Source organism: Fundulus heteroclitus, chromosome 7, assembly GCF_011125445.2.
Source record: "Fundulus heteroclitus isolate FHET01 chromosome 7, MU-UCD_Fhet_4.1, whole genome shotgun sequence".
Lineage (NCBI taxonomy): Eukaryota > Metazoa > Chordata > Actinopteri > Cyprinodontiformes > Fundulidae > Fundulus > Fundulus heteroclitus.
Window position 1 is genome coordinate 16,931,759 of NC_046367.1, and position 27,949 is coordinate 16,959,707.

The 27,949-nt window shown below is 37.6% G+C and overlaps 2 protein-coding genes across 6 annotated transcripts in view; one reads left to right on the forward strand and one right to left on the reverse strand.

The window, feature by feature from the left end:
* Positions 1–4,830, reverse strand: part of itgbl1 (integrin, beta-like 1) — a 74,891-nt gene extending 70,061 nt beyond the window's left edge. Inside the window, exons 1-2 of the mRNA XM_036139059.1 lie at positions 4,578–4,830; positions 1,303–1,505 (exon numbers count right to left, since the gene is read on the reverse strand). Of these exons, the coding sequence (XP_035994952.1) occupies positions 1,303–1,505; positions 4,578–4,669 (295 nt within the window). The 5' untranslated portion in view covers positions 4,670–4,830. The remainder of the gene's footprint in view (positions 1–1,302; positions 1,506–4,577) is intronic.
* Positions 4,831–7,406: 2,576 nt separating this feature from the next.
* The window catches only part of nalcn (sodium leak channel, non-selective), a 126,960-nt gene continuing 106,417 nt past the window's right edge, over positions 7,407–27,949 (forward strand). Inside the window, exons 1-8 of one of the 5 annotated variants that reach the window (XM_036139063.1) lie at positions 7,407–7,528; positions 19,076–19,298; positions 19,398–19,459; positions 22,244–22,384; positions 22,473–22,655; positions 25,714–25,797; positions 25,922–26,061; positions 26,167–26,295. In XM_036139063.1, the coding sequence (XP_035994956.1) occupies positions 19,418–19,459; positions 22,244–22,384; positions 22,473–22,655; positions 25,714–25,797; positions 25,922–26,061; positions 26,167–26,295 (719 nt within the window). In that variant the 5' untranslated portion in view covers positions 7,407–7,528; positions 19,076–19,298; positions 19,398–19,417. The remainder of the gene's footprint in view (positions 7,529–19,075; positions 19,299–19,397; positions 19,460–22,243; positions 22,385–22,472; positions 22,656–25,713; positions 25,798–25,921; positions 26,062–26,166; positions 26,296–27,949) is intronic. The other 4 variants (XM_036139062.1, XM_036139061.1, XM_036139060.1 and 1 more) reach the window with 4 other exon arrangements.

A 27,949-nucleotide genomic window follows, 5' to 3' on the forward strand; every position in this document is an offset into this window, starting at 1 on the left:
TTTGATTGACCAACTGAGTTATCAAAGGAAATTCAGTGAGGTAGGCTATATAATATAGTGCCCAGTAAATCATTGTCCAACTAACCAATATTCAGTTTCACCCGAACGCGCTCTGAGGAGTTCTTGTAGTTGACATGAAAAACTAGTTTAAAGCAACGCCTGCCAACAAAAGCTCATAACATCATAATGTATGACACCAAGACAGCATTGTATAAGTAATGACTGTCTCTGAATTGCTTCAAACTGATGAGAGCTGTCAAAAACTGCTTCTCGCTGACTAACAGTAAAATAATACATGCAAGGTGAACCAAAACAATCTGTCAGCAACTCAATTCTTAAATACATTTTCCTGTACATTAGACATGTGGGAAGTCATTGCATTTTTGAAAGCGAAAGTTTGTGGATGACATGAATTTATTTATCATTTTTTTAGCAGCTGGATAAAATGATCCTGAACATCAGCAGGCGAGTCCACCTGCCAATGGCACTGATGTAACATACAATGAGGATATCTGTTGCATCACTTGCTGACCCCCTCTCTGAAAACCACATCCAATTAGAAGCATAATATGCCAAGCCATGTGGAACTGCACAGTATAATTTAAAGTTTAAACATACTGTAAACAAACTGTAAAAGAAGCATTCTAAGCTGTTGTTCAATTACTGTGTCATGCAAAAGTATTCACATCTCTTGAACAGTTTGTCATCCGACATCAATGTATTTTATTAGGATTTTACGTGACAGGCCAACAGAAAGTAGCGTGTATGGTGAGTGGAGGCAAGAGGAAAATGGTTAAAAAGGTTTTTACAGCTAAAGTTCTGAACAGCACGCCTTCTAATTTTATTCAATGCCGTGAGTCATTGCTCTGTTGAACTACATTTTGATTCTACGAGATGTGGATATTTGTAGAAAACAATCTAAGAAAAGCACGCAGCTTTCAAGAAAAATAGTTCTAAATAATATAACTTGTACTTTTAGTGTAATTCTGCTGTGAAAGTACAATGCTAATATTATTTCATGCAAAAAAATAACACGAAACAAAACCTGCTGAAACATGCATTTGTTATTATATCTATATTCAAAGACATACATTGGTCCTTTATCATTTTTAACCAGAGTGCAAGGTCCAACTTGCGGCTCCAGAGCCCCAAATTCTAGACACCTAGTCTATAACACATAATCCTAATCAAATACAATGAAATTTATGGTTGTAACGTGACAAAATGGGAAAGCGGCCAGGCAATATGCATAGTTTTACAATACTAAAAATAGCTGAGGAAGGAATAGGTCAGTGTACGCACCATTGCAAACTTGCCCATTATGTGTGGCGCAGACCCAGTTATGGCATTCGCAGCGAGGACCAAAGAACTTCCCTGGATCTGAGGCTGCACAGATGCAGACCCCACAGTCACATTTGCCCCTGCCGCTGCATATTTTGCCATCAGGGGTCCTGCAGCGGCGCAGCGATGACTCTTGGGACAGCCTGCACACCTGACCCACCTGGCTGAGAAAAAGAGAAGAGATCAGTAGTTTTGCCGTTTAATAAGTAATGCGGTAAGAGTAACTCACAGAGTAAGTACATTGCTATGTGTATCTATTGAAGAAGAAAAATTGACGCTAGTGTAAAACTCCCTTTTGCAGGAATATTCAGCAAAATCTATTTATAAAAGGTGTCTATTATTTTGTTTCAGTATGAAAGCATTTTATTGCATAATTGTTAGAAAAAAGTCAAAAGATTACAGCTCAATAATCCTCTCTTTATGGACAGTTTGCAGACATTCACATACCTAATCAATTCCAAAAAATTAAACTCTGACATGAGTTTCTGTTTCTTTATTCCACAGGTTTTCTTTGGGAGAATTGTATATTTCCTTTAGATTCTGTCTGGCATTTCTTTTCCGTTCCAGTTCCATCTTTATATTGGCAAAGAGTTTGGCAAATGGGCATGCATTTCATTCAATCAACAGCTCAAACGTTCCCCTCCTGAAAATGAACATAAAATGTGTGTTTTCTATGACTCATCACAAAGCGAAACAATTTTCCATTCACACTTGCTTCAAGTATTAGGGGAATGCTTAGGGCTGGCTTTATTCCTTCACAGCCCACAGCTGTACATTTTGTATATTTGAATTCTGTCATGTCATTAAAACCAACTTTTCTTCCTGATTCAGAGTTTGTGTGTTTTTATACTATACGGAGCTACATTGGCCTCAGCTGATCTTCATCTATGACCTGCATTATTGCGTTCGAATGGCATCTGCATACTTTTTTAGGAACTCTTGCTGCTCTGCTGCACCACATGATCTGCCTCGCAAAATCCCAGACGTATACATTTGAAATATAGTTTATTTGTTGTGCAAAGTGAATTGTTGCCACCAACATCATTGTATGCTTCTTTTTGGCCTCTCTTCAACTCCTGCAAATGCTGCAAAACAGACATTTACTGTTGAGAAAAGATAAAAACAGGAAGAGCCTAATACCAAAACTTATCAAATTGCCTGTTAAATAAGCTATCATTACACAAGTACATTACAAATGTTGGTTTCCACCTGACCCTTCACTGCAAAAAAAAAAAAAAAGAGTTCTTGATTTTTACTTTTAGCCCACAGGTGCAACATTTTAAAGTGTCAACGTTAAAAAAACAGAGATATATACTTATTCAAAGGTACTGAAATACATATCACTCTGATTTTAGCAGACAATGGATGGACGATTTCTTCCAATTTGTTAGTTGCATTGCCTTTGCTGAAAAATACCAAAGAAATACTTTTCTTTGGTATTTTAGTTTATGTTAAATGAAACAGACATAATAAATGAATGAGTAGAAAAAGAGAAAAATAGTGTACCAAAATAAAAATCTCCCCCATTAATCTAATCTAGATTTGATTTATTATTTTCAAAGTAAGCTTGCTTTCTGTTCTGATGCTAGGGATGTGGCTTTGGAAAATGCAGATTGACAGATCTCAGATCTTTTCAAACTAAATACTGTACATAATGGTGCAAACCAAGCAGAGTTATTTTTAATATCACCAAGCTGGCTAGCCTTTGAACGAACCACACATATGGTAACTCTTTTGATCAACGTCCAGCTGTGAAGTTGTGAACCACCATTGTTAAGCTGTGCGACACCCACTCTATGGGAGACATACCCTGCCGACAAGCAACAGGAGAAAAGAGAGTACACTAATTTCAACATACTTTATTCAAACTTAAGGTCATGCCATGTAGTGCTCATATTTGATTTGGAGATTATTTAATCTTGAAACATTTGTGTCTGTGGCAGGGCTTTTTTTAGTGTTTGCATCACATGAAAGAGAGAATGGATCAAGTCGGTATAAAGCTAATGTCCAGATAAAACAGCAATGCACTGCCAAAGTTTTCCAACATTTGGAGCTTTTTTTTTTCAATATGCTTAAACTTTTAACATCTCATGAAGCACCATTTAATCCATCAAACGAAAACATTAAGCATATGGCAAAACTGCAAACCTACCAAGGTATGTTTGTCCACTAAACCTTTAATTGTGACTAGAGAGGATGGGAGAGTTCCCTTCAAAAGCACATGTGTTAGAAGGATCAATTCGAACCGGATCAAAGGATCAAATGGAGAGCAGGCCGGAAGACATGAAATTGCAGTTGTCATCCCATAGAAATCTGACTGAGCATGAGTTATTTTTGTTATGGATAGGCCAAGATGTCTGTTTCCAGTTATGCAAGGGTGGTGTACCCCCAAAAGACCTGTAGCTAATTGGGACTAAAGGTGGCTCTATAAGGTATTGATTCAGAGGGGCTGAATACAAGTGCTAAACTTTTCTGATTTTTATTTGTAAAGAAGTTTGAAGACCATTATCCTCCTGCACAATAATGCACTGCTTTCTGTTGGTTTTTTAAACACAATCCTGATTAAATACATCAAAGCTTGTTGTTGTGATGTGACAAAATGCGAAAATGTTCAAGAGGTTATGACAAAATCTTTCTCAAGCACATAGCTGAAATATTTGCACTTTATTGGGAAATGGTTTAAGATAAGCCCAACAAATATAAAAATGAGGGCCCCTGAAAAAACAATACCCACCCTGGCATGGGTAGGAAATATAAATTCCACTCTGAGAGGCCCCAGCTGGCCAGCCTTTACCCAGCACACACCCCTGCCACTCCATTCCTCCTCAGAAATTAGCTTCATGCCCTGTGTGACACTCAGAGCTGTAAAACTGACATTCAGTGTCACGGTCTGTTGACAAAGCTAAGTGGGGGACGTGTCAGTTATATTATGGCAATTCAAACACCCCCGGAGCAGTATAAAACACAAACAAAAGCAAAGTAAGCACATCACTTTGAAATATTGGAATATGCTGCCCCTATGGAATGCACTGTTAAACAGCTGGCACAAATGGCACACCGGAAAGTAGAAGTGCAAAGTATATTTACTGTCACTGGCTCTAAAACTTCTCACGCTGTTCCCACCAAACTTGTAAGTCAACGCAACTTTGCAGCCCCCTTTTTTTATATCTTCCACTCCAGGCTGCCTCCAAATAGAAAAACGATAAAAACCTACAAAGAGAGGTGTGAAAACTCACCTAACAGACTGCAACAAAGTGTCCTCAACGGCAGAGAGCAGGATCAGGAACGACGGGACAAGCACTGTCTGCACAAACACCTCCGTGTGCATGTTTAAATCCAACCGAAACCTGGAATAAAGTAGCTTGAAGGAATTTCCCCAAATCTTTTGCTCCCGAGACAGGACAGGAAGGGAGAGTGAGAGGGAAGAGAAAAGGAGAGAGGGAGAGAAAGGAGAAGCAGGCTGGCCTGAACTGGCTCAGTCCCTTCAGAGTCCAACACTCCTTTACATACAAGTGCCTTTGATTAGTCCAGATTCTCAGATGGAGTCCTGGGCAGGAGCTAAAATGAGGAAAAAAGCTGCCAAAATAAAGAGTTAAGTCACCAGTTTGACATTTAATCAGAAGCAGACTGTTTTTGTCTTCATTTTTTTTTTCCTCCTCATTTTTTCCCCCCATTACCTCTGTGGTGTAGCAGTTGTTTCTAGTTTTTCCTTTCATGTATGAGAAATGAGATCCAGCTTCTAGACCTCTGACAGTAAATGTTGTGAATGAAGAACACAAAAATAGTTTAACTCAATTTAAATGCTTTGGGTTGGGAGTCTCAACAAAACTGGTTCTCTGAATACACGTGTTTGTGGAACACTTAAGTAGAACATCCTCAAAATCAATAACTCACACCAGTAGAACAACAACAAGGATTACACAGTGAATCTCAAAGTAAACACATCCCTTTTTGTTTCTCGTGTTGCAAAATGAGATCCTTGTAAACCAATCCAAAAAAGGTTAAAAAAATAAAACAACTGGCCTTCTATATATATTTTGCTTCCCTTTGAATTGAGAAAGCTGGATGGGAAGCGATACTCCTTCAGCTTCAGAATAGAACTTATACTTAGACTTAGACTTAGGCTACGTTCACACTGCAGGTCTTAATGCTCAATTCTGATTTTTTTGTGAAATCGGATTTTTTTGCGTGTCCGTTCACATTTCCAAATATATGCGTCTTGTATGTGATCTCCTGTGTGAACTGAATGCGTTCAACCTAAGTGTACCGCGTGCGCACTCAAGGACGCGATGACGTCACACGTAGCAAGCGTCCTCAGTGTTTGCAGAAGTAAACATGGATTATAATGCTGGCGCGCGTTTTGCGTTCATTAATTTATTTTTTAACCGGAGCTTTCTGTTCATTGACTGCTCTTCTCATTGTTGTCCGCCATGGGTGTCGTCTTTCTTCCTGTTTCTGCATAGCAGGACGCAGAATAGTGACGTTTGTCGAGTATTGGTGACGTACAGGTCGGATAAATGCGACCCGCCCGTACAGACACAGGTCGCATTTGAAAAGATCAGATACGTATCGGATTCAGGACCACATATCCAAGTGGTCTGGGTCGCATTTGAAAAAATCCGATCTGTGTTGTTCAGACTGTCATGAAAAGATCAGATACAAATCGCATATGGGCAAAAAAATCGGAATTGGGTCACTTCAGGCTGCAGTGTGAACGTAGCCTAAGACAACTTTATTTGTCATCCGGCATGCACAGAGTGCGTACAGAATGAAATTTCGTTTGCATACAGCTTGGAAAATCATGGTAAAATGCAGTAAATTTCAGTAAATTACATTTGTTGAAGTCCAGTTGTTTTATTTTTTTTTTACTTTTTTTGGATTGATCATGACTGAGAATCTTCACCAACATCCTTTTAAACCATTTTAAAACTTTTGTCACCTTTAATGTGACACGTACTCAATGGCAGTCATCTGGGTGTGCAAGCTCCTAAACTAAAACTTTCTTGATGCCTTTTTATTTAAAGTCATTTTAGAATTCAGTCTTTTATGATAAGAGTCTATCAGCAACCCACACCTGGAGTTATCAATATTTCATTAATCTATCTTGCAAAAATTCTCTAAATCTAAACCTCTTCACCAGAACTCTTCAGGTGTCTCCCCCAACCCATCTGTCTATCAAATTTTCTTTTTTTTGTAATAATGGGCCATTGAAAACTTAATTTTTTCATCCAATGTAACCATTGTGTGTATGCTTGGACTCAGAACAAAATCCCTCAACATCTTTGGCTTTCTTGCAGACATTTGAAAGATTTAAGCATAAACTAATTTTGAACAAATTATGACTTTGTTCCACCTTTTACAAAAAGCCAAGTTTTGTCTAAAGAAAAATAACCCCAGAGCATTAGCATGTTTCAGTATGGTGTTCTTTGGAGATGCTCAGCATCATTTTGGTTCCCAACACAAAAACACCTTGTTTGGCACTAATGGCCAATAATAAAGGTAAGTGGTGCTTAATCAGTTTTCTTTTTCTTTCCTTTTTTTTGGGCGGATTCTATGCTCGCTTTTTATTGACAGTAAGCTGACAGAAGGGGGTGGAAGAGGGGAGAGAACATGCGCAAAGGAACCGCAGGTCCGGACCTCGACCCAGGTTGACTGCGTCTAGACTAAAGGCCTCCAACACGGGTCTCCCACCTGCTACGCCACTAGCGCACCCTTACAAGCATTTCTGCATGATCGTTATTGGACTGGTGGTCTTGGGATGCATCCCTGTATGTGTGTGTGTATATATATTATATTAATCTATATATTATATATATATATATCTATATATCTATAATATATTATATAATATATTTTCATTATGTTTCCTTATTATTTTTTATTATTTGTTTTTTTCAAAATACGGTCAGAACAATTAATTTAATTACTTTATTTTAAAGTAAACAGCAGCCATGATGAATGTGTTGATTGATTCTCCAAAAGGTATCGGGTTCTGGATGTAAACAAACCGTGGTGCAGCCGCACAAGAGAAGCTAAAGCGGTTACCCTGGCAATGCCTGCGCGCCGCCGCAGCTGATGTGATTGCATCCTTGCGCGCTCCCGCAGTCTCCCACACGAGCAAGCCCAGAGAACACGGCGGATGTCATGGACAGGGCCAGACACGGCAAATAAGAGAAACCCTGCTCTGGTAAGTGCTTCAGAAGGTTTTGTTGGTGTGAAATCGTCGCGAACGTAACGTGGCATCCAGCTGTTTTGCCTTTGGGACGCAGCTCGCGCTAGGTGTTGCTGCGCGCTAGCTTGTTGGTCCTCCAGGAAGTGGAGGAAATCTCATCCTCCGCAGTAGGCCTCAATGAGATATTCTTGTTTATGTCCTACCTTATCTCTTAAACGGGTTGTCACATATAATTCAGCTATGTAAATAGGTTTGTGCTTGCCCACAGTTGTAAACAGGTTCCGGTGTGTAGCTTGTTTTTATCATCATATCAGCTGTTTTCCTTATCGTTTCCATAGTAACCTTGTCCCTGTGATGTAATTCTTTCATTTTTCGGTCAGAGAATGAGTATTCAGTCAGTCAAGCGCAACGACAGCAATTTTGAATGTTTTGTTTAAAAATCTCGTACAGCTTTATAAAATCAATGATTTTAGAATTTCGTGACTTCCAAGTTAAAGCCTAGAAATCACAGTGGGTCAGCAGCTTCACTCCCAAATATCCAATTTCCTATTGATATTCGTTTCTATAATAAATTAATCTAAAAAGAAAAAGAAGATATGGTGAGGTTAAAAAAGTTTCTTGATGTTATTCCTTAATCTTAAAGTTAAAAAGTCTTTAATTTCAATTCCCAACATCGGAAATTCCGTTTTTTTTCTAACAAGCCGTTGATTGTTTTGGTCATTAGATCACATGCCAAGAATAGACAGATGCAAGCACACTCAAAAATTATAAAAAAGCAAAGTGTCCCTCCTTTTCTCTAGCCCTAGACCCTCTTGTATTAGCACCTTTATAGTTTAAATGCAGAGCAAAGTTGATATTAAAATGTATTTTGTTTAAAAAAATGTATCACAGATAAAAACTGTGTTATAAAGAATGTGTGTTTATTTTATCTCAGTTCAGTCTTGATTTTTAAAGGTCAAGGTGGGATTTTTGAATAAAGCTGTTCTAAACTGGCCTAGAGCTACGAATTGCAGTGAAATAACCAGTTGACATACTGCAAGATCAAAAGTCAGAAAAATTGTATTATTTATATATGAATTTATTGAAAAAATCCCCCCAAGAAATATTTTTTTTTTTTTACTCAAATCTTTTAATTTGAGTATTATATATATATTATATATAAGTTTATTTTCAAATTATATTTAATGAATCTATGTAGCAACCTGTCCAGGGTGTACCCTGCCTCTCGCCCAGTGAACGCTGGAGATAGGCACCAGCACCCCGCGACCCCATGAGGGATTAAGCGGTTTGGAAAATGGATGGATGGATGGATTAATCTATGTAGCACATTTTTAAAAATGAATGCAACCCAAAGTGTTTACCTCAATAAAACAATTACCCTGGAAAAGGACGAAACTTTGAATGTGTGTCCTGTTTGTTGTAATTGTTTTTGTAGTTTCTTGTAATTAAGACCCACATGCTGAGAGGTGAGTTGCCAGAATGAACCTTAATGATAAATAATTTAGATAGGGTCTATAGGAAATTGTACTTGTTTTATTTAGACATTTGTACATATGTTACTTTTGTCATGAAATCTTAAACCATATGTTGGGACACTTAAATGTGTAATTCCCATTGTAAATTGTTGTCATTTTATGTGTTTAAACAGGTCTCCCTAGTAAATAAGGCACAAGGGACTAACCTGTATTAATAGAGGATTAATAAAAGAATAAAAAAAAAACGTAAAATAAACTTACAAAACCAAAGCTGAAGCAACTGGGGCACTAGGAACTGCCATGGGAGAAACAGACATGGCAAACTGGCAATGGTGAACAGACACAGATGAACAGAGAATCTGTTGGGCATGTGAGGAAACTAACAGATTTTTACTGTGAGAGTCGATGATTGGTTTGATATCCTCTTGTGAAAAGTACAGCTGCAGAAGAAGCAGATCAAGAAAACTAAGACAAGGTACTAGTAAACACAGAATGAACATTAAGGGAGCTGAACCAGAACACCAAAAGGGGCTGTCACCCACAAATGTTGTCCACATAAAAAAAAAAAAAAAAAAACTTGTGAAAAAGTGATGACATTCTCACGTAGCCATGTTGAAATTCCTCTTGTCTTGGGGGTGGCTGTGCATCCAGATCATCATTCTGAGGAGGAGGGAGGGATGTCAGGATGGGATGAGGGTTGGATTTTAAATGTTTACACCAGTCGGTGTGACTGCCTCACATCTTGTCACAATTTATGGTTTAATCCGTGGTGCACGGCCTGGTGATCATCAGAGAGAACAATGTGATCTTTAAAACCCCTGATGAAATGCTGTGTGGGCTTTGATTGAAGATTTAACTTAAGTAAGCTTATGGGCCTCTGTTATTAATTTGAAAGGTCCTAATGTATAGTTATGGCTCACCAGCGCAAGCTTGAATAACACTGCAATTTTAAATGCTTATGATAAAGTCGATCTATGATTAAAGTCTGATATGGTATGAATTTGAACATCTGAGAGGAATCATGATGCAGTGTGGCTGCAGCTCTCCTCTTCACCATCTGCGTTGCCAGTCACCCCCCCCCCCCCCCTCCGTCTCCAAAAGGAACACAAGCATAGGTCAGAGTTTGCGTGAGGGACCACACGTTCAGATATTAAGTTTTTCTTCATAGATCACATCCTTTGTGTGGAAAGTGACACACAAGATTTAGGCCCAGTTTTGTGTGTACGCAAGCTTTATTAATGAGCCCCCAGGGGCTCTCGGAACTTTTTGGAATCGACTCCCACAAGCCGAACAACTATTGCACGCAAATTTCATTCTTAACACAGCATGCAACGCAAACAACTGTTGCATTATAAAGCAAATGCACAATAATCAACCATCAGTTTAATGGGAAGCTAAGGTTCTCATTTTTGGAGAGCCATTTCATTCGTATTAAGTAAATAATGTTAAGAAATTATTCCATCACATAAATAAATGTTACCATGAAATAAAACAAAATCTAAGTGTTTTAAAAAATATTTGTTTATTTAGTAATTTTTTTATTTCATGATTTTTCCATTTATTTCTTTCATCTTTTTATTTACTTAAGATGTATTTATTTATTTCAAGATATATATATATATATATATATATATATATATATATATATATATATATATATATATATATATATATATATATATATATATATTATATAAAATGTCAAGATTTAGTTCTTTATTTCATAGTGGATTTTTATGTTGTGATTTTTTTTTTTTAATAAAGTTGCTTTATGTATTTCAGGGACTTGTATTTTTTTTTATCCAGTTTTATTTCAGGCTCTTTTTATTTCCGGTTTTTATATTCAAACTACTTTTCTCTGTGGGTCAGCTCTAGTCAGAGCTTTGCAGTGTAAATCAACTCAAGTAGGATTTCGCTGACTCCAAAGTAAGTGCAGCACAGCTGCTAACTTTCCAGACGTAGTAAAAAATTTACAGACTGGTTAAAAGATGGTGTGCTGAAAGGTAGGGATGCCAACTGTTTCATATTGCCCACTATTTCCTGTATTTATAGCCAAATCAAGTGTCCCGTACGAGACGTATTTTGACTAAAGCCTGCAGTTTGTATTTACTAGATGGCACTGTTCATCTTACTGATCTAGACCCAAATGAAGAAGGTAGTCGAAAGCATGGCACAGCTTTGCTTTTGAGTCTCCGACCGATTAATTTTGAACACCAACAGTCCTCTATCATGGAGGTTCCGTGTTGTCAAGCCTATTAACAGGGCTTTGTGCAAACTGCTCATAAACTGTAACTGGACTTAGCGTGGTGGATAATTGCTAAGTTAGCAAATAGAAGAACATGGTGGGCTGTTAGTGCTTTGGTATAAAGTTTGAAAGTCTAGAAACCTGTTATCATGCTGGATGATTACGGCAGAGTGTGCAGCGTAGCTTATTAAAATAAATATATTAATCTATCATACTAAAAGGTTTATATCTTAGCCTTATGTAGCACATTAGCTGCCGCTTGTTAGCACCTGTGCTGCAGTTTCTTCAGAGTGGATTAAATCCTACAAGTTGATTCACTCCACAAAGCTCTGACTAGACCTGCCCCACAGAGAAATACACGCCTGAGATAAACGCAGGGTAAAAAAAGTAGCTTTAAGTGTCAATTAATAAAATTCCATTATAAAATAAATGGGGGTATTTTGAAATAAATATATGGTGTATATATATAAACCATGAATTACATAACTTAAATAAGCAAATTAATAGGTCTTGAAATAAATAAATTACGACATAAGCAAATATTTTATTTTTCAAATATATATATATATTTTGTTTTACTTCACGGGGATTATATATTGATAATTTATTAATAACAATATTTATTTGTTTCATTTTGAATGAAACTACTCTTGATATCCATCAATTTTTTTCTCAAATATGAATTGAACTTTAAAATATAGTTCCGCTTAATATAGAGCAGGGTTTTCCCCCATAAAATGGGCTAATGCTTGTGGTAGGTATCGTCATGGTGGGTTGCAGGAGATGCGCGTCTAACCGTGGGGGGTAGAGGGTCAAGCAGAAAGGAGAAATGTGAGGAGCGTTGCGTGATGCAGGAGTGCAACCCATTAGCCGGGTCTTGTAGTGTGCTTGAAGCTAATAACAGCTAGCGTTAGCTTATCTTCACTGGGAGATTTACTCCCAGGCGGGAGCTTTACTGACCATTTTATGTTGTATTTAAAATAAACAACGCTTAGCCTGGCGGCCTACTAATTTAAACTGCCGCGCTGTGATTGGTTTCCTCTAAATGGACCAGTTTCCAACCATATTCCAGTTAAATACAACATCTGAATGGTCTAGAGGTGTTGGGGAGCATGTAGTGGTCCCTCTTTAGGTTGCAATGGTTTTGTTATCTGGTTAAAGACTTCCTTCAGCTAATTTCCAGTAAAGGCTTCCACATACTTGCGCGACAGGAGTCCGCGGACGTTCACATGGAGTTGGCGTGTACTCAGAGCACGCAGAGCAAAATGTTTATGACTGCATACACGGAGTCTTACTTCAAACTGCTCGGCGGCAAGAAGTCTTCACATTGCGCTGTTTAATATGTGACACCGAGCTTGATGCACTGAGCTGCTCCAAGCAGGCGGGCGCAAGGATGCGAGGCATCACCGTCCCTCTCTGTTCTCACTGACAAGTGTGGGGTGGGACCCTGCTGGAAATGAAACGCACATGCTAACATTCCTTCCCTCGCTCTGTCCCACTGGCAGAAAGTGTGGGAAATGAAGGAATTTGTCATAATTTAGGCAATGGGTACACTCGACTATGAAGGATAAAACGTCCGCTGAGAGTCGGCGCGGAGTCTGCACGGCTCACAGTATGCGCACAGTACGCCTGAGTATATGAGAGCTTTAAGTCAGAAGCCCTGCTCATTGCTCCTGAACAGAAAGTTCCTTTGATGAAACAACACCTCGATTTTCTGGGCTCCTCTTCCCAATCTAGTCTTAGAAACCTTGTTATTAATGTCTCTCGACAGGCATTCAGACAATTGGTAAAAAATTGCTTTCGTCCTCTGAGACATATCTCTAACTTCCAACTCCAAACTAGAGATGATTTTCATGCTTTTATTTCCTCTCTTGGAGATTATTGTAATTCTCTTTTTTTTACTTGTCTTAACCAAGCTGCGGTCACACGTCCCCAGCTGGTCCAGAACACTGCCGCAAGGGTTTTAACAGGAACTGACAGAAGGGCTCACATCACACCGGTTTTATCCTCTCTACAATGGCTACCGGTCAAATTTAGGATTGATTTAAAGATTTTAGTAATGGCTTCTAGAGTTTTTAATGGACAGGCCCCTCAAGACATCACTGAAATGTTGATTCTTAGGACCGGTTTAAAACTCGGGCTGACCTGTCCTCTCGGGCAGCAGCCCCCCACGCTGTGGAACGCACTGCCCCTCTCTCTCCCTGTGGGCGAATCTGTTGATTCCTTTTAAAAGCAGCTTAAGGATCCTTTATTCAGACAAGCTTTCAGTTACATGTTGTTGTTTTTAACTAATTGTTCTTATTTTCTTTGTAATATAATAAACTGATCTATTTTACTTGCACTCTGTAAAACACTTTGAGATTCTTATCTGTGAAAGTGCTATACAAATTAAGTTTCCTTACTTAAAGTGACATGTGACACTCCTTTAGTTTTCCCACTTTTTCCAAGCAGCCAAATTGTAATGCTCAGTCTACAGGGAACCCGGTATTCAAGCCAGGCACGGTGTTGCACTTAAAAGGTTTAAAAAAATAAAACATTGAACAAAAACTTGGTGCAGGGCAGGTTATTGTCCAGAGAGGAGCAGGAGACAGGCAGTGCAGGCAGCAGGCTGCTCACAGCAGGAGATGATGGGCAGAATAGGCTGGAGGCAGAGATCTGGTCCATGAAGCTGATATGGCTGAAAGCTGGAGATAATGTGCGTGAGACGAGCTTGGGTCATACATGCGGAGGATGGCAGACAGGTCCAAAAGGCTGGGTGAGAGTCGTGGTTAAAAGGAAAAACAAAAACAGTCCTGGCTGTGCCCAGAAATCAGAGAGTCCAGTGAGATGATCAGAGAGTCCAATGAGATGTCTGAGCGAGAACAAGGTGAGACAGGGAAATCCAAAGATGAAAAAAAACTTGCTGAGGTAACGGGCAATGCAGGCAATGCTGGACAGCTACTGACACAAAGGCATTTTACGTTCGGCCAGGGAAAGACTGTGGTAGACCGGTATTTAAAGGATCACAGGTGGGAGGAATGAAGGCAATTGAGCTGTAACAGGTGCAGCTGCTCCCGCTAATGGCTGAACAGAGTGGAGCAGATCAGAGAGTGGCAAACAGCCAGCCGGCCCAAAAACGTGAGATGTAGTGCAAAAACAGGGAGACAGGACAGAATCATAAGACAAATTTGTCTTGAGAAGTGTAGCTGTACACTTCAGCCAGCTGGCTGTCAGTGTGCAGCAGCTGGTGGTGGAGGGAAGCATTGTGTTACTGTATCTTCAATACTACCTGAGAAAAATTCATATGGCTCCTAAATACGATTTAGGAGTCATTGAAACTGTTACTCAAGTCAAAAGTCTAAGTAATCTTTATAAAGGCAGGACATACAGCTGAATTGAAATATCAGTTTTCACAGATCATTGGTGCAACATAAAATAGAATTTTAAAAAAGTGCTAATAAATAGCAAGTAAAATACAAGTAATGAAGAATCTGATGGAGTGTGGTAATAATTTGACCTACCTGTTGTAGCAAGTTATAGATTTTGTCCATAACTTAATCATTTACTATGTTTTAAGTCAGGGGTGTCCAAACTGATTGTCAGGTGGGCAAGTCAAAAGTACTCGAGGGCCCCAAAAAGTAATTTTAATAAACCAAAATTGTATACAGCTATTTTAAACTTGCTCTACAAAGTATGATTATGCAGTATTTTACGTAAACCAATTAGTCAGATTTTTTGAAGGAAAGGGATGCATAAATTACTACTTTTAAGGCAAATTTTCCTTATTAAAAGATGGTTATCCAGTTGAATTGTGAACACAAATTGTTTTGTTAACTGGATGCCTATCTCAATTTTTTTTTTATCAATTTGTTTTTTATTCTCAGCATTAAGAACAGGATTTGGGTCAGTCTATCTTTGAAAACGCTTGCTGTACATAGCCAATTTTAATAAGAGTTAAAGGCAGATTTGTGCGAACCAAAGCCTGCTTTTGAGTAAATCCTTTGTCTTATACTCAACATGTTCAATTGAAAGAGGATTTGAACTTGTCTGTAATAATTTTGCTCTAACTAAAAATAAAAAGGATACCTCTGCATCAACTACCTCTGCTGGTGGGCCAAATCATTATACAATTGCAGTTGAGGGCCACACAGAATCAGTCCAGGGGCCGCAAATGCCCCCCAGGCCCCACTTTGGAATGATCGTAATTGGAGAGGCAAATACCCAACTTTTCAATCGTTTTATAAGCACAACACAGTTGACCACAAACACCAAGGAAGCGCAGACTACGCTTGCATCTCTTCCTTGCACTCACAAACAAAACTTCAACAAGGAAAGTTCGATTTAAAAATAAAGAAATATGCCTACAGTTACAATTATTCAGAGATCACATCTTTCTCAGTGAAGAACATGTCTTCTCTCCAAATGGGATAGTAATTGCAGTCTTTGCCATCTATACTCCCACATAATAGCACTTAGACCCTGCAATTTTGTTTTCACTCTCCTTCACGTCGCTATCTGCATATGTTAAGTGTAGCAATTACACTGGGAAATTGCTTCCAACTACATGGGGTTTATTGGGTGGACAGAAAAATAAGATTATCCAAGCACTGTTATAGTGAAAAGCCCACAGTCAGGTTTATTAGAGTATCTTGAACAACATGAGAGCAAAAACTATAACAGAGAGCATCTGCGTCAGAGCGTTAGCCTGTGAGAGAATAAACTCTGACCTGCAGAGTTAGTATCGTTTATACCCAAGGACAGAAGAAGTGCAAAGTTTTTAACTGTGAGCACTAGCTTCTTCAATCCATGTTCTCCTGGAGCTGCAGAACCAGCTCTGCCCGATGACCTTCAGGGTAGCAGAGAAGAGAAAACCTATTCTACACAGAGCTCAATAAAATAAAGACATTAAGTTCAACACAGTCATAGGTAGGGCTGGACGAAAATTCAATAACAATATATATTGATTGATAGATGTATATTGATGATATAAAAAAATGGATCAATAATAAGTTTAATAGAACAACAGTTTTCCTTCCTTTTGGTTTCTAGCCATGTAGGTTAATACTACAGTCACTACATCCTCCCAACCAATCACAAACGCAGACACAGGAAACTCTCCGTAAACCAAGCTCCGCCCCCTTCCAAGAGTTCAGAGAGCAAGTGTTCTTTTTTTTCCTTTTTAAAAACTTGCAGTTTTGGTAAAAAGTTAGTTGAATAAAGGGTTGAGTTTGAATTCAGCGTTTGTGCGTTCTGCATCTAAAATGGGTTTCTAAGCAATGGCATAAAATGGCTAGGGCTGCACTTAAAATACATGTTTTGAATTTGTTGATAATTATCGATATTGATCGATATGATTTCTATTTTATTAATATATATTTTATCGTCCAGCCCTAGTCATAGGAATTTGGGAAGCAAAGTTCAACACAAGCTACAAAATGTTACATTATAATGGTTTCTTGCCTTGGTATGAACACAGGAAGAAAAGAGAAGGGACAGTTGCACGGTCCTGCTTGCATTGCTGGCGAGTGTCTGTGTCTTTTCTTTTTTTTTAAGAAAATATGAAAATATATATATATTTTTTATTAACATTAACCTTAATGAACCTCTAAATTATTTCTGTAACCTTGACAGTAATAGGATGTAGCTATTATGCAAGAATTTCTGAGTTATCCTCAGAAAAAAAGTTAAATCTCAGCTTAAAGACTATCCAAAAGGGGCACTGCTATTGAAAAATGAAATTAATTGTTAAGGAGCTGTATGCACACCTCATTTGTATTTCTGTGGCATTGGAGTTAGTAAGTACGACAAAATCATAAAGCAATCGTTTGAGCCTTCTGTGCTTTGTCTCACCAAAAACTTTCTGTATGGTTTCGTAATGACAATAAAGATTCTTGATTATACCCCTTAAACTTTTTAAAATTCTGTCATGTTTGTAGTGCAACTATTGGTTTGGTTTGTCAATGAATACCATTGAGTAAGTGCCAAAGGCACATTAGCATAGTTAGTAATTTTAATAAAAATTGCTAAGCCATGGCAGTATTGGGGACCAACTCTGACACAATTAAAAATTAAATACAGAAATAAATCGATAAATATAAGCAGTAATTAAATTATACAATGAGTTATAAATGTAAATATCTCTTTTACTTAGCATTTTTACTTATTCCACTTTTTAATAATGACCTTATTTATTTGTTTTTCGTTATAATTGTTAACTTTATACATTCATTTTTAAATGTATTTATTTTTGTGCATATTTTGAGATTTTTTGCCTCTTTTTTATTCTTTCTTTCTATATTTTACCCCTTTTCTTTCTTCAATCGCTATTTAGAGTTGAAGAAATAACGCCTGTCCTTTTTCCATTTCTTTATGCATTTCAACCTCATTATGCAAATGGAGGGGGGGGGGGCGTGTCTTAAGAGGACAACTGCTTTGCTATTGGGTGGTTAGCATCAGACTTCCATAGCTAGAATCTACAGGTTTCTGTGCTGCCTGTAGATTCTAGCTATGGAGAGCTGAGGCATTTAGCAACTTGATTTGGAAACAAAGCTGTAATTCCAGATTTTGTTATCTGTCGCGTGGACGCCCTGACTGAACGTGTGTTTCAGTAAGCAGCACACATGGACGCAGATGTCTGGAGTTGGCAAGTGTCGTGCCAGACTAGTTCTCCCTGACAGAAACTATAGCATGTGGCTGGAAGCACGCTTTGGGCTGGAACAATGGACCCAGTCAGCTCTGCCTCATTTCCAGCCTTCTAGTAGTGGAAATGGAGATATTGAACTTTTTGTTAAAAAGTGAAAGAAGAGAGTTGTTACTTCAGTTAGTGGGTTACAACAGCAAATTAAGCGCAGGTTTGGAGCCTGGTGCCCAGAGAACAGGTGAAAGCGGGATAAACTAGGCTGAAGTTAGCGTTAAAACCTGAATGCTGACTCAGAATGACCTAATTGTGAGTTAAAGCTAATTTCTTATTCGTATCAGCAAGACGTAAGGTGGAGGATTAGTTTCTATTTTATTAGAATGGCATGTTGAAATTTAGTTTTTCTTCTCAAAATTGAATTTTAAATGGCTAATCCTCCACTTTATTATCAGGAAATAATAGCCAACAGTTGTCAGGCTGTGTCAATTATTGTTTCATGCATACCTGCCTGGTTGAGGTGTGGTATGATAGAACAGCGGATGGAGGGGTGAGTTTGTCCACTGCTGGTCTCAAACAGCAAGTATTGCACACATATTTAAGACAAAGGTAAATTACCTCTTTCCAAAATACAAGAATTTATTAACAAACTACTTCAACTTCATGTTAAATTACTTTAGTCAACAATCTCTTTAACTGAGCCAGGAACCTTCAACTAAAGTACTGAGTACAATTAAAAGAATAAGTAAAGCTAATAAAGTACAGAAAAAGGAAACGGACAATAAAACTCAAAAATATAACTGGTAATTGTTGACTCACAACCTTCAAACCAATAACCAATGATTGATGCTGTGATATAACAGCTCACTGTAATTATTTCAAAACCATGGATTAGAATTCAGAATGAGGTCAAATTAGCTTTAAAACAACAATTGGTATGTTGCTCGAGCTACCAGTCTACAATTCAAAACAGAGGTAAAACATGATAGTAAAAAATTACATTTATCAAAAATTATAAGTTGTCTGTTTTTAAAAAAGAGTGGAGAATACTTGGAGCTCTGAACAAGTTTTTTTTTTTTTTTTAAGCTTAACTATAGGTAAAAATGTCTCCTTATATTGGAAAGGTTGCAGACTCCATGCACCATAAACATGGCTGCACATGTGAAAATGTTTTCTCACTTTTCCTCCCTGCGCGTCTGACCGCTTCCACTGACTGATTGCTGCCACAGGATCACCGCCCCGCTGGGACGCCCTCCTTTTCGCATCTGTAATCTCTCTCTGTCTGGTTGGTTCCTCCACCCCTCTGTGACCTGGGGATGAATGCACCAATGAGGAGCCTCACAGTGAGTCCGCTGGTCCTCCTTCACCTCGTCCTCCTCCACAACACCTCAGTCAGTCACTCACTCACCCACTCACAGAGTGTGTCGCATATATGCCTTGATGTCAGACGTGGTGGGCATTCCTGTCTCTCTGAGCATACTGTAGATGTGGGTGGTGTACTGTACACCATATAAGCCATGATGTTGACTAACTGTTGTGTGTTATTTACAGGGTATGCCTGATCGCATGTTATGTGCAGTGCTGGAGCAATTTCAGCTTTACTTTTCCCTTTGGTATGTGCGCTTTGTCTCCATTCACAGTGTCATTTTCTTCTTGTGTTCTTATGTTGAAACAGCCTGTATAGTTTTCTTTTTTCTGCATACACACGTCCACACAAACACACAGACGTTGACACGCACAGGTAACAACCAAGTCATACTCCTTCGACTCTGTAGAGCATAATCTGCTGGCCGCTTTGCATTCAGTATGATGAAGATCTTGTATGATCTTTTTAGAGATGGTAAGTTACTGGAGCCGCTCCAGTGTGAATACACTTGTTCTGTGTTCCATGCGTGCTACGTTGTGCATCACGGTGACCATTCAGCGATGCAGCACATTCAGTTTTCAAGTATAAATCTTTACTCTGGCATTTCAAGTCAGGGACGTTTTCTTGGTGTACCAGAAACCACGGCTTGATAATACTTAACCAGAAATGTAAACGTACTAAGAAACCCGTATTCAGATACAGTTCTGAACAAAAGTTTACTTACACCGATTGGGCACATAAATGTCACTAACTTTGGCCTTTAAATGATTTGTCTAAACCATTTTTTCAGTGTAATTTTATGGTAAAAAGAAAACCAAGTTTGAGTTTGCTATGGAATTTTTTAATTTATTTTATTTCATTTTAAAATAAAAAAATATTGGTTGATATATATATATATATATATATATATATATATATATATATATATATATATATATATATATATATATATACAAACATGCTGTAGCAACCAATAATCTAATAAAGGCCAATAACGTAATACCTTTGTGTAATGTCAAAAATCTTTTTGATATCACTTGGCAAATAGCAATGTGCTAATTGATTAATACCCTTTTTAAAGACAATACCACCAGTGTTCTTGCCAGTACATTGCAGGCCGTTACGCTGGAATTGGCAAAGTTAGGCTGAAATTAGACCTTGCGCAACTTGAAACAGTATGACATGGATGTTTGATAACAACTTAGAAAGATCAGTAAAGCTCTTGAATGTGCATCAGCGAAATTATAAACCTCCCGGACAACATAAGCTAATGCTAGCTGCTATTAGCTGGACGAACAGTCCCCTTTGAGCAGCACAACAAAGCTCTGCTGCATGAGAATCAGGGAAAAGACAGCAGCACCCCGCTTACCCACCCTCGGTTATGCTTAAAAAAAATCTTGGTGACGACGCTGACCTTAATGTTTGACCAATGGTGTAAAAATTGCTGTATTTGCTTCTTATGCTATTGGTCTAGCAAGAAAAGGGAAAAATTAGCAAATGTCATAGGTATGTAACAGCTGTAGATCACGTCACACGGTCCTCTTCCTAAATGCTAGCACATTTCACTAAATGATCTGACTGACAAATACACTTTAAAGTTATTACAACATATTTATTCATCCATGAAATTATGAATTAACCCTATGTAGCCAAATAGGTAATATACAAAATATATTCTCTACCACATATAGTTTTTGATTAGTTCTCACAACCATATGTAAAGAGTGAGAGTTTGGCATGGCAAGTATCTATAAATTAATAAAAATGATGAGAACATCCAATATACCTAGTTTGGATGAGCACACTGCAGAAAAACAGAAAAAGAGTATTTTGCTTCCAGGAAACAGTCCATTTTTATTACATTATTGGTTGCAGTTATTACATTTTCAAATTATTTTTATTATTATTATTTATTTATTTTTTGCTGCAGAATCAACTCACTAACCTGCCAAAAACAGTACAGTATTGCCAAAATGTTAATGTGTTATTGGCTCGCAAACTTAATTACAGTATTAACAAGCTGCTACATTATTGGCTTTAGTAGATTTGAAATGGCCAAAAGCATTATGTCATTGGCAGGTGTAATGTTATTAGATTATTGGTTGCTACACACCTTGACCAAAATGTATTTAAATATCCATCTAGGAAGCTTCACATCAACCACATGCTTTTTAAGACCCATAAGTCATTGCTAGATATTTTACCCCTCTATTGCTAGAGTTCATTTAATGTGGTTGATTTCCTGTGAACCTTTAACTTTTAAATGTGGTCTACACATTTGCATATATAGTTGTGGTCAGGGCTTTCCTAAAGCTTATTGTTACCATGCTTTGTCTATTCCAAAACCAGCTTTAATGTATGTTTATCAAGGATAATTGTAATCATGGACAACCTTTAAAATTAGTCTAAGGATAAGACAAGACAGATTTAGCTGTTCGGCTGCAGTGACAAGAAGTATGTTTGGTGTTGCGAAGGTAAGACTCTTTAAGATTAGAGTACTTAACCTACTGTTAAGCATGGTTGCGGCAGCATCGTCCTGTGAGACTGTTTTGGTGCCACTGAAAAAGGGGGACAACCTCTAAATCCCTCAACCGTTCCTCTAATCAGCAGCAACACGTTTGAATCTTGGACATAGTTAGGCGTTTTCATCAGCACAGCCATCGCAAATTCGTATCAAAAAACTTCAGTTTACTGTTTTATCATTTAATCCAGGGAAAAACGTTCCAGTTAATTATTAAAGACCAAAAGTAATATGACATTCATGTTCATAAGTGATGTAAACTTCTGACCAGAACTTTAACATCACATAGCAGTCACTTTACAAACAAACTTTTCATGTTTTATAACATATAAGTATATATGCCAATATATATCAAAAAGTGGTATATATCTTTGCAGCATCATGTATGCAAGAAATGTATAAATTCATGACATAGTACTGCCATTGCCCTGACTTGGATGCAGCCAGAGCGCTCGCCACTTCCTCATTTAGCGTTGGTCATTGTGCTATTTGGCTCCCTCTCCCTGTTAGATCCACTCTCTGTATAGCACAGCAAGTCCCAGCATGCTGAAGAGGAAACAGAGCTCCCGGGTCGAGGCCCAGCCCATGACTGACTTTGGGCCAGATGAAACCCTTGCAGACAGTGCTGACATCTTCTGGATCAACAAACCAGTGAGTCCACTTCAATAATGGCCCCAGTTAACCGATTAGCATACAGTTATACATTTTCTCTATTCCTTCTTATGTTCTGTTTTTACAGTGGGTCCATTCATTGCTTCGAGCCTGTGCCATCATCAGTGTCATCTCTGTCTGTATGAACACTCCAAAGACCTTTGAGCATTACCCTCCACTACAGTATGTCACGTTTACCCTGGACACGTTGCTCATGTTCCTCTACACTGCCGAGATGATAGCCAAGATGCATATACGAGGAATCATCAAGGTAGATTCAATAACAGCCTTTGTAGGCTGTCCGATTGTATCGCTTTTAAATATTAAGTCAGATGTTATGTCACTCAGTACTTGAGTAGCCTTCGTACCGATTACTTTTCTACTCTTAGTTGAGTGCTTTCTCGGTTGGCTACTTTTTACTTTACTTGAGTAAACATATATTTGAATTAGTGCTAATCTTACTTGAGTACAATTTTTGTCTACTCTACCCACCTCTTTCTGAGATGCACATCCACTCAGGATATAATGGCCAAAGACACAATTTTAACCAATGTCTCTTTATGAATTTTAATATAAGAGGGACTAAAAAAGATTAAAAATATTTCTTTTGGCCTTTCTACATTATGAGCGGACAACTTTACAACAGGTCTTGAAGTTAAAAACTTCAAGACCTGTTGATCTTTATATTGACCTTTATATTAGCAGTACCAAAACACATATTAGCAGTACCAAAACACAAGTGTCCTTGTGTATTCCTAGAAGATATTGACTGTTATTTAAAATCCAAGATTTCCAAAACGCTGCCAATGCTTCTAAATAGAGCATGTTCTGTGAGAGACAGAAGCCCAAAATGATAAAAAAGAGCAACTTTGCTGTTCACCGTTTAGCCTTCCTGTTATCTGTTTAAAGTGTTGCTCTCTGTAGCTTAATAAACTGCAGAAATGTCTTGACATGACGTTACAAAAAAGCAAGTTCTTTTAAATTGTTTTGTACATATATGTGCTTCTTCTGATTTCACTGTCAAACATGTCACCAATACTGAAATTTGCTGATTTTGTATGTTCTTCGTTCCATAGCTGCTTTCACACCAAAGTGTAGTCGTTGCCTCAGCGTTTTAGAACCAATGTGTGGGGATTTTTCTGACTGATTTTGAGAAATTGTTTTCTTTTTCTTTAATGGACAGAATTAATCAACACGATTCAAATTCTGGGGGGACATCAGGGCTGGGTATTAATTCAAATGTCAAGAATCGATTCGATTCCGATTCTCAAGATTTAGAATAGATTCTTTTCAATCTGATCCAATCTCAAAGTGTGTTGCTGGTATTAAAACATTTGTGTAGCTGTTACCTGAATTACATGACTTTGTAGTTATGCAACTTATTTATACTAGTATTACATTAACATTCAACAGCTAATTAATAAAGTAATGGTAGTTACTGGTGGCTGTAAGGACCAAACTCCTAAATTGCTTTCACAAACATGCTTTGGGGCATAATACCCAAACAGATCCAGGGTAGAGAACAGAGGATTCCAGAGATATTTACAGCTGCAATTTGGAATCTAACCTGGTGCATCATTAATAATATGACCAAAAAATTCACCTTCTGGAGTGGCGTGTTAGCTGGAAATGCCGGCACATTTAAATGGTAACTCACACCCCCAACTTTTTTTTTTTTTGCCAATAAACTGTTAACATGGTTGTCTTATAGTACTGTCTACATATCCTGGTCATTACTTGTGCATATTTGTTTAAATTTTGCTTTAATGCCTAAAATCGTCAATGTGACATCCTACGAGGGTTAACAGTGGTCTTGCGTTGAATTTTGAATTAACATTGCTTTTGGTTGATGTGACGTAATTTGGAGAGTGATGTTGATAGCTCTGCAGCTGTGGGTACAAAAGCAGCTCCATCTTAAAAAACAAAAAAAACCAAAACATAGCTCCCTCCATTTTGCGCCTCCATAGCGAGCACTGTTGCACTTTTCAAACCCTCTTTCGACTGTTTTTTATTCTAAAAAGCAACTAGAAACAAATCTACCAACTTTTTATGTGTTATTGGCAAATTTATGTGAAAGCAACCAATTGTTCTGTCTTTAGTGTCTTTTACATAAGCGTCAGTTACACTTCAAGTTCACAGTGGTAAATGCATTTTTTTTAATCAATCTTTTGGAATTAATATGAGAATCGATTCAGAATTGGAAAAAAAAAAACATTGTTTTAAAACCGTCCTAGTGGACAGTTGCGTTTAGAATCATAATTTTCTTTCTTTCTTTCTTTCTTTCTTTCTTTCTTTCTTTCTTTCTTTCTTTCTTTCTTTCTTTCTTTCTTTCTTTCTTTCTTTCTTTCTTTCTTTCTTTCTTTCTGTTTAAGGGTAATGAAGCTCTGATATTTGTTTTCTTTTAAACATCATTAAACTTGTGATAATTCTTCACATTTTACGAATGCAGCCATAGAAGCGTTTAGCATTTTTTTAAATTTAAAATGGAAAACAAAAAGTTCACATTTAATTAACTTCTTTTATTGTTCCTAAAGGCAGCTGGAACTTTTGCCATTTTCGACCACATTGCAGAAAGTGCTGTAGGATAAAAAAGGTCCACATTGCTTAGGGATGTAATAGCATGCTTTTGCCCTTGTCAGTGCATGTAATCAAACATGGTACTTATCTGTAGTGTTCAACACAAACCCTTCCATTTGCAGCCTTTCTTCCTGAGGAAGAGTGACTCCCTAAAAGCTTTTTACACAGTCTCTCTCTGCAAGTGGTAATTAAGGATGGTCGTTTCAACTGGCCCCTTGACATGTGGGCTTCCTTGCAGTACAGGGGCTTGACATTTTTGTCTTATCACACTGACAATGGGCCATAGAACATTTGGTGAATCTGTCAAAGTAGGCACTGTAATTTCCTCTTTTGCTTCCGGATTTCTTTCCATTTTTTCTTTTCTTTTCGATATTTCTTTTTAAAATCACAAAAAAAAAATCACTTGAAAGCTTCAATTAACTTTTTTTTTTTTATTAGAAGCAGAGGGCAATGCTTGTCTAAACTAACCCTTACAAATGTGTATATGCCTGAAATATCAACACATAAAATTGATTGAACTTAACTTTGTTGATTGAACTTAACTTTGTAAAGTGCCTTGAGATGACATGTTTCATGAATTGGCGCTATATAAATAAAATTGAATTGAATTGAATTGAATTAAAATTCTTTTTAACTGTTAATTATTTTTTCAAATATTTAAATTATTAAATTTTTAAATTAATTCAGAATCATCTGATTCTGCTATCCAAGTATTTTCAGGGTCGTCTTCTTCTTTCTGTTCCTCTTTCTAGGGTGACAACTCTTATGTGAAAGACCGCTGGTGCGTGTTTGATGGATTCATGGTGCTTTTTATCTGGGTCTCCTTGGTTCTTCAGGTGAATTGCACCATTTATTATTTTGTACATGATAAATACAATTCATTCTTTGATTATATATTGCAGGTGTCAGTATTTAGATTTATCAATGCATTGCTAATCATTGTGTGTTATTTGTTTTAAGGTATTTGAAATAGCAAAACTTGTGGATCAGATGTCTCCGTGGGGAATGTTGAGAATACCCCGAGCGCTGATAATGATCCGTGCCTTTAGAATCTACTTCCGCTTCGAGCTCCCCCGTTCTCGCATCACCAACATTCTGAAGTACAATACTTTAAAGGGGATTTTTTTCAAAAATATGCAATCACATGGCAGATATATGTGTGCTTGTAGCGATGTAAAATCTGCTTTCTCTGTTCCGCTTCCCAGACGATCAGGGGAACAGATCTGGAGCGTCTCAATCTTCTTACTGTTTTTTCTCCTGCTCTACGGAATTCTGGGTGTCCAGATGTTTGGAACATTCAACTTTCACTGTGTTACAAATGATACAAAAAGAAAGTAAGAGCTCACGTGAACATTTTTGTTTTTACATACATTTTAGATAATAATCTAAAGAAATACTTTTGTAAACTAAATGGTTGTCCATTTGGATTTGTGACAGTGGATTATATAGATGCTGTAGCTTGTTAAGATGTATTTTTTATTTAAAGAGAATAAATCTGCTTATCCAGACATAATTAATCTGTACAGGAAAAAATATAGAAAAAAACTGATGAGTTAAGGTAAATCTATTAGTGATGCATGACTGCTTTTTCTCTTGGGTTTAAATAGAGACTTTAATTGGAACCATTTGCATTGATGAGAAAAAAAGTTTTCAGAAACAAACAATTATAAGTGGGTCTGATGTAAAATTAGAATCAAGATTTGGAGAAAGAAAAAGAAAGTCAATTTGATATCTTTTTGGGTTCATATCTTAGTGAGGACCTGCAGTTTGACCATGTGTTCAAAATTGTTTTACAACCTCCTTGATTTAAATAGAAAGCACTTGTTAAGCAAACATCAACTACACATAATTCACTATATACATTTTTAATCATCAGTCAGTGTGTAAACTTTCAACTACAGAACCGTAACACGCAGTTGGGCTTCTCAATACTGCACACATTTATGTAATTTAACAGGCAATACCTTTCTTAGAAATTTGCAGGTGGAAACACATTTTCCAGGCATTGTTCCATTGTAACAGATTTTATGTTTGGTGCAAGATGTCAAGTATTTTTAAGTCAAAAGGCCCAAGTCCAGGTGAAGTCTGGTCTTTGTCAAGTTCTTTCAAGTCTTTTGTGATGGTTTAAAGTTGCATAAGTACCAATAACTGTACCGATGTTGATTTTGTGTGGGGTTTTCTGAGGAGAAGATTATTTTTCCAACTTGACCTCCTCAGTTTTCTAAGAACTTTTGCACATAATGACGATACCCACTTGACGATTCATCATATAGCTGAAACAAACAAGATGGAAAAAATATATATTCTTGCTGCACCTAGCATAGCGTGAAGTGTGCAGTCGTGCGTATATTGTACAAGCTTTTATATGCATCAGCTTCTTTGTGTTTAAAGAAGCTCCAATTAATTGGAAAGCAGAATTTGTTTTACTTTGTCTACATCTGGTCATTGTAAACATATTCAGCCACAACTTTTGTCATCTTCTGTTTCTAACTTTTCATCATTTTTCTTTGGCGATCACCTGTAGTCAGCAGGGGTAGGTACTGTGTAGTTCCGGCCAGAGGTGTAAACTCAAGTCATGTGACTTGGAATCCAACTCACAAAATTATTAACTTTGGAGTTAACTTGATCAGCTTGCAAACTTTGGGCTCGACTTATATCAATGACTTATGACTTTACCTAGACTTGAACTATTTGACTTAAAAAAGACGTGAGATCTTAAACCAAACAGAACGTGTGTTTCACCCAGACTGTCCAGGCGTGTGATCCAGGCCTCTGCACGCCACTTGCTATTTGCCAAAATGTTCTTCTCCTGTATGCTGCATCCACCGCGTTGTTTACCTACTTCTCTTCTGCATCCTAAGATGACTCCAAAGGAGTTGACCGTGGCAGATATGCGCTGGCAAAAATATATTCTGCAAAAAGAAACATAAGCATAGATTTTCTAACGTTTGTGAAGTTCACTTCCTCTTGCTGGTTCTGGCAAGTAAA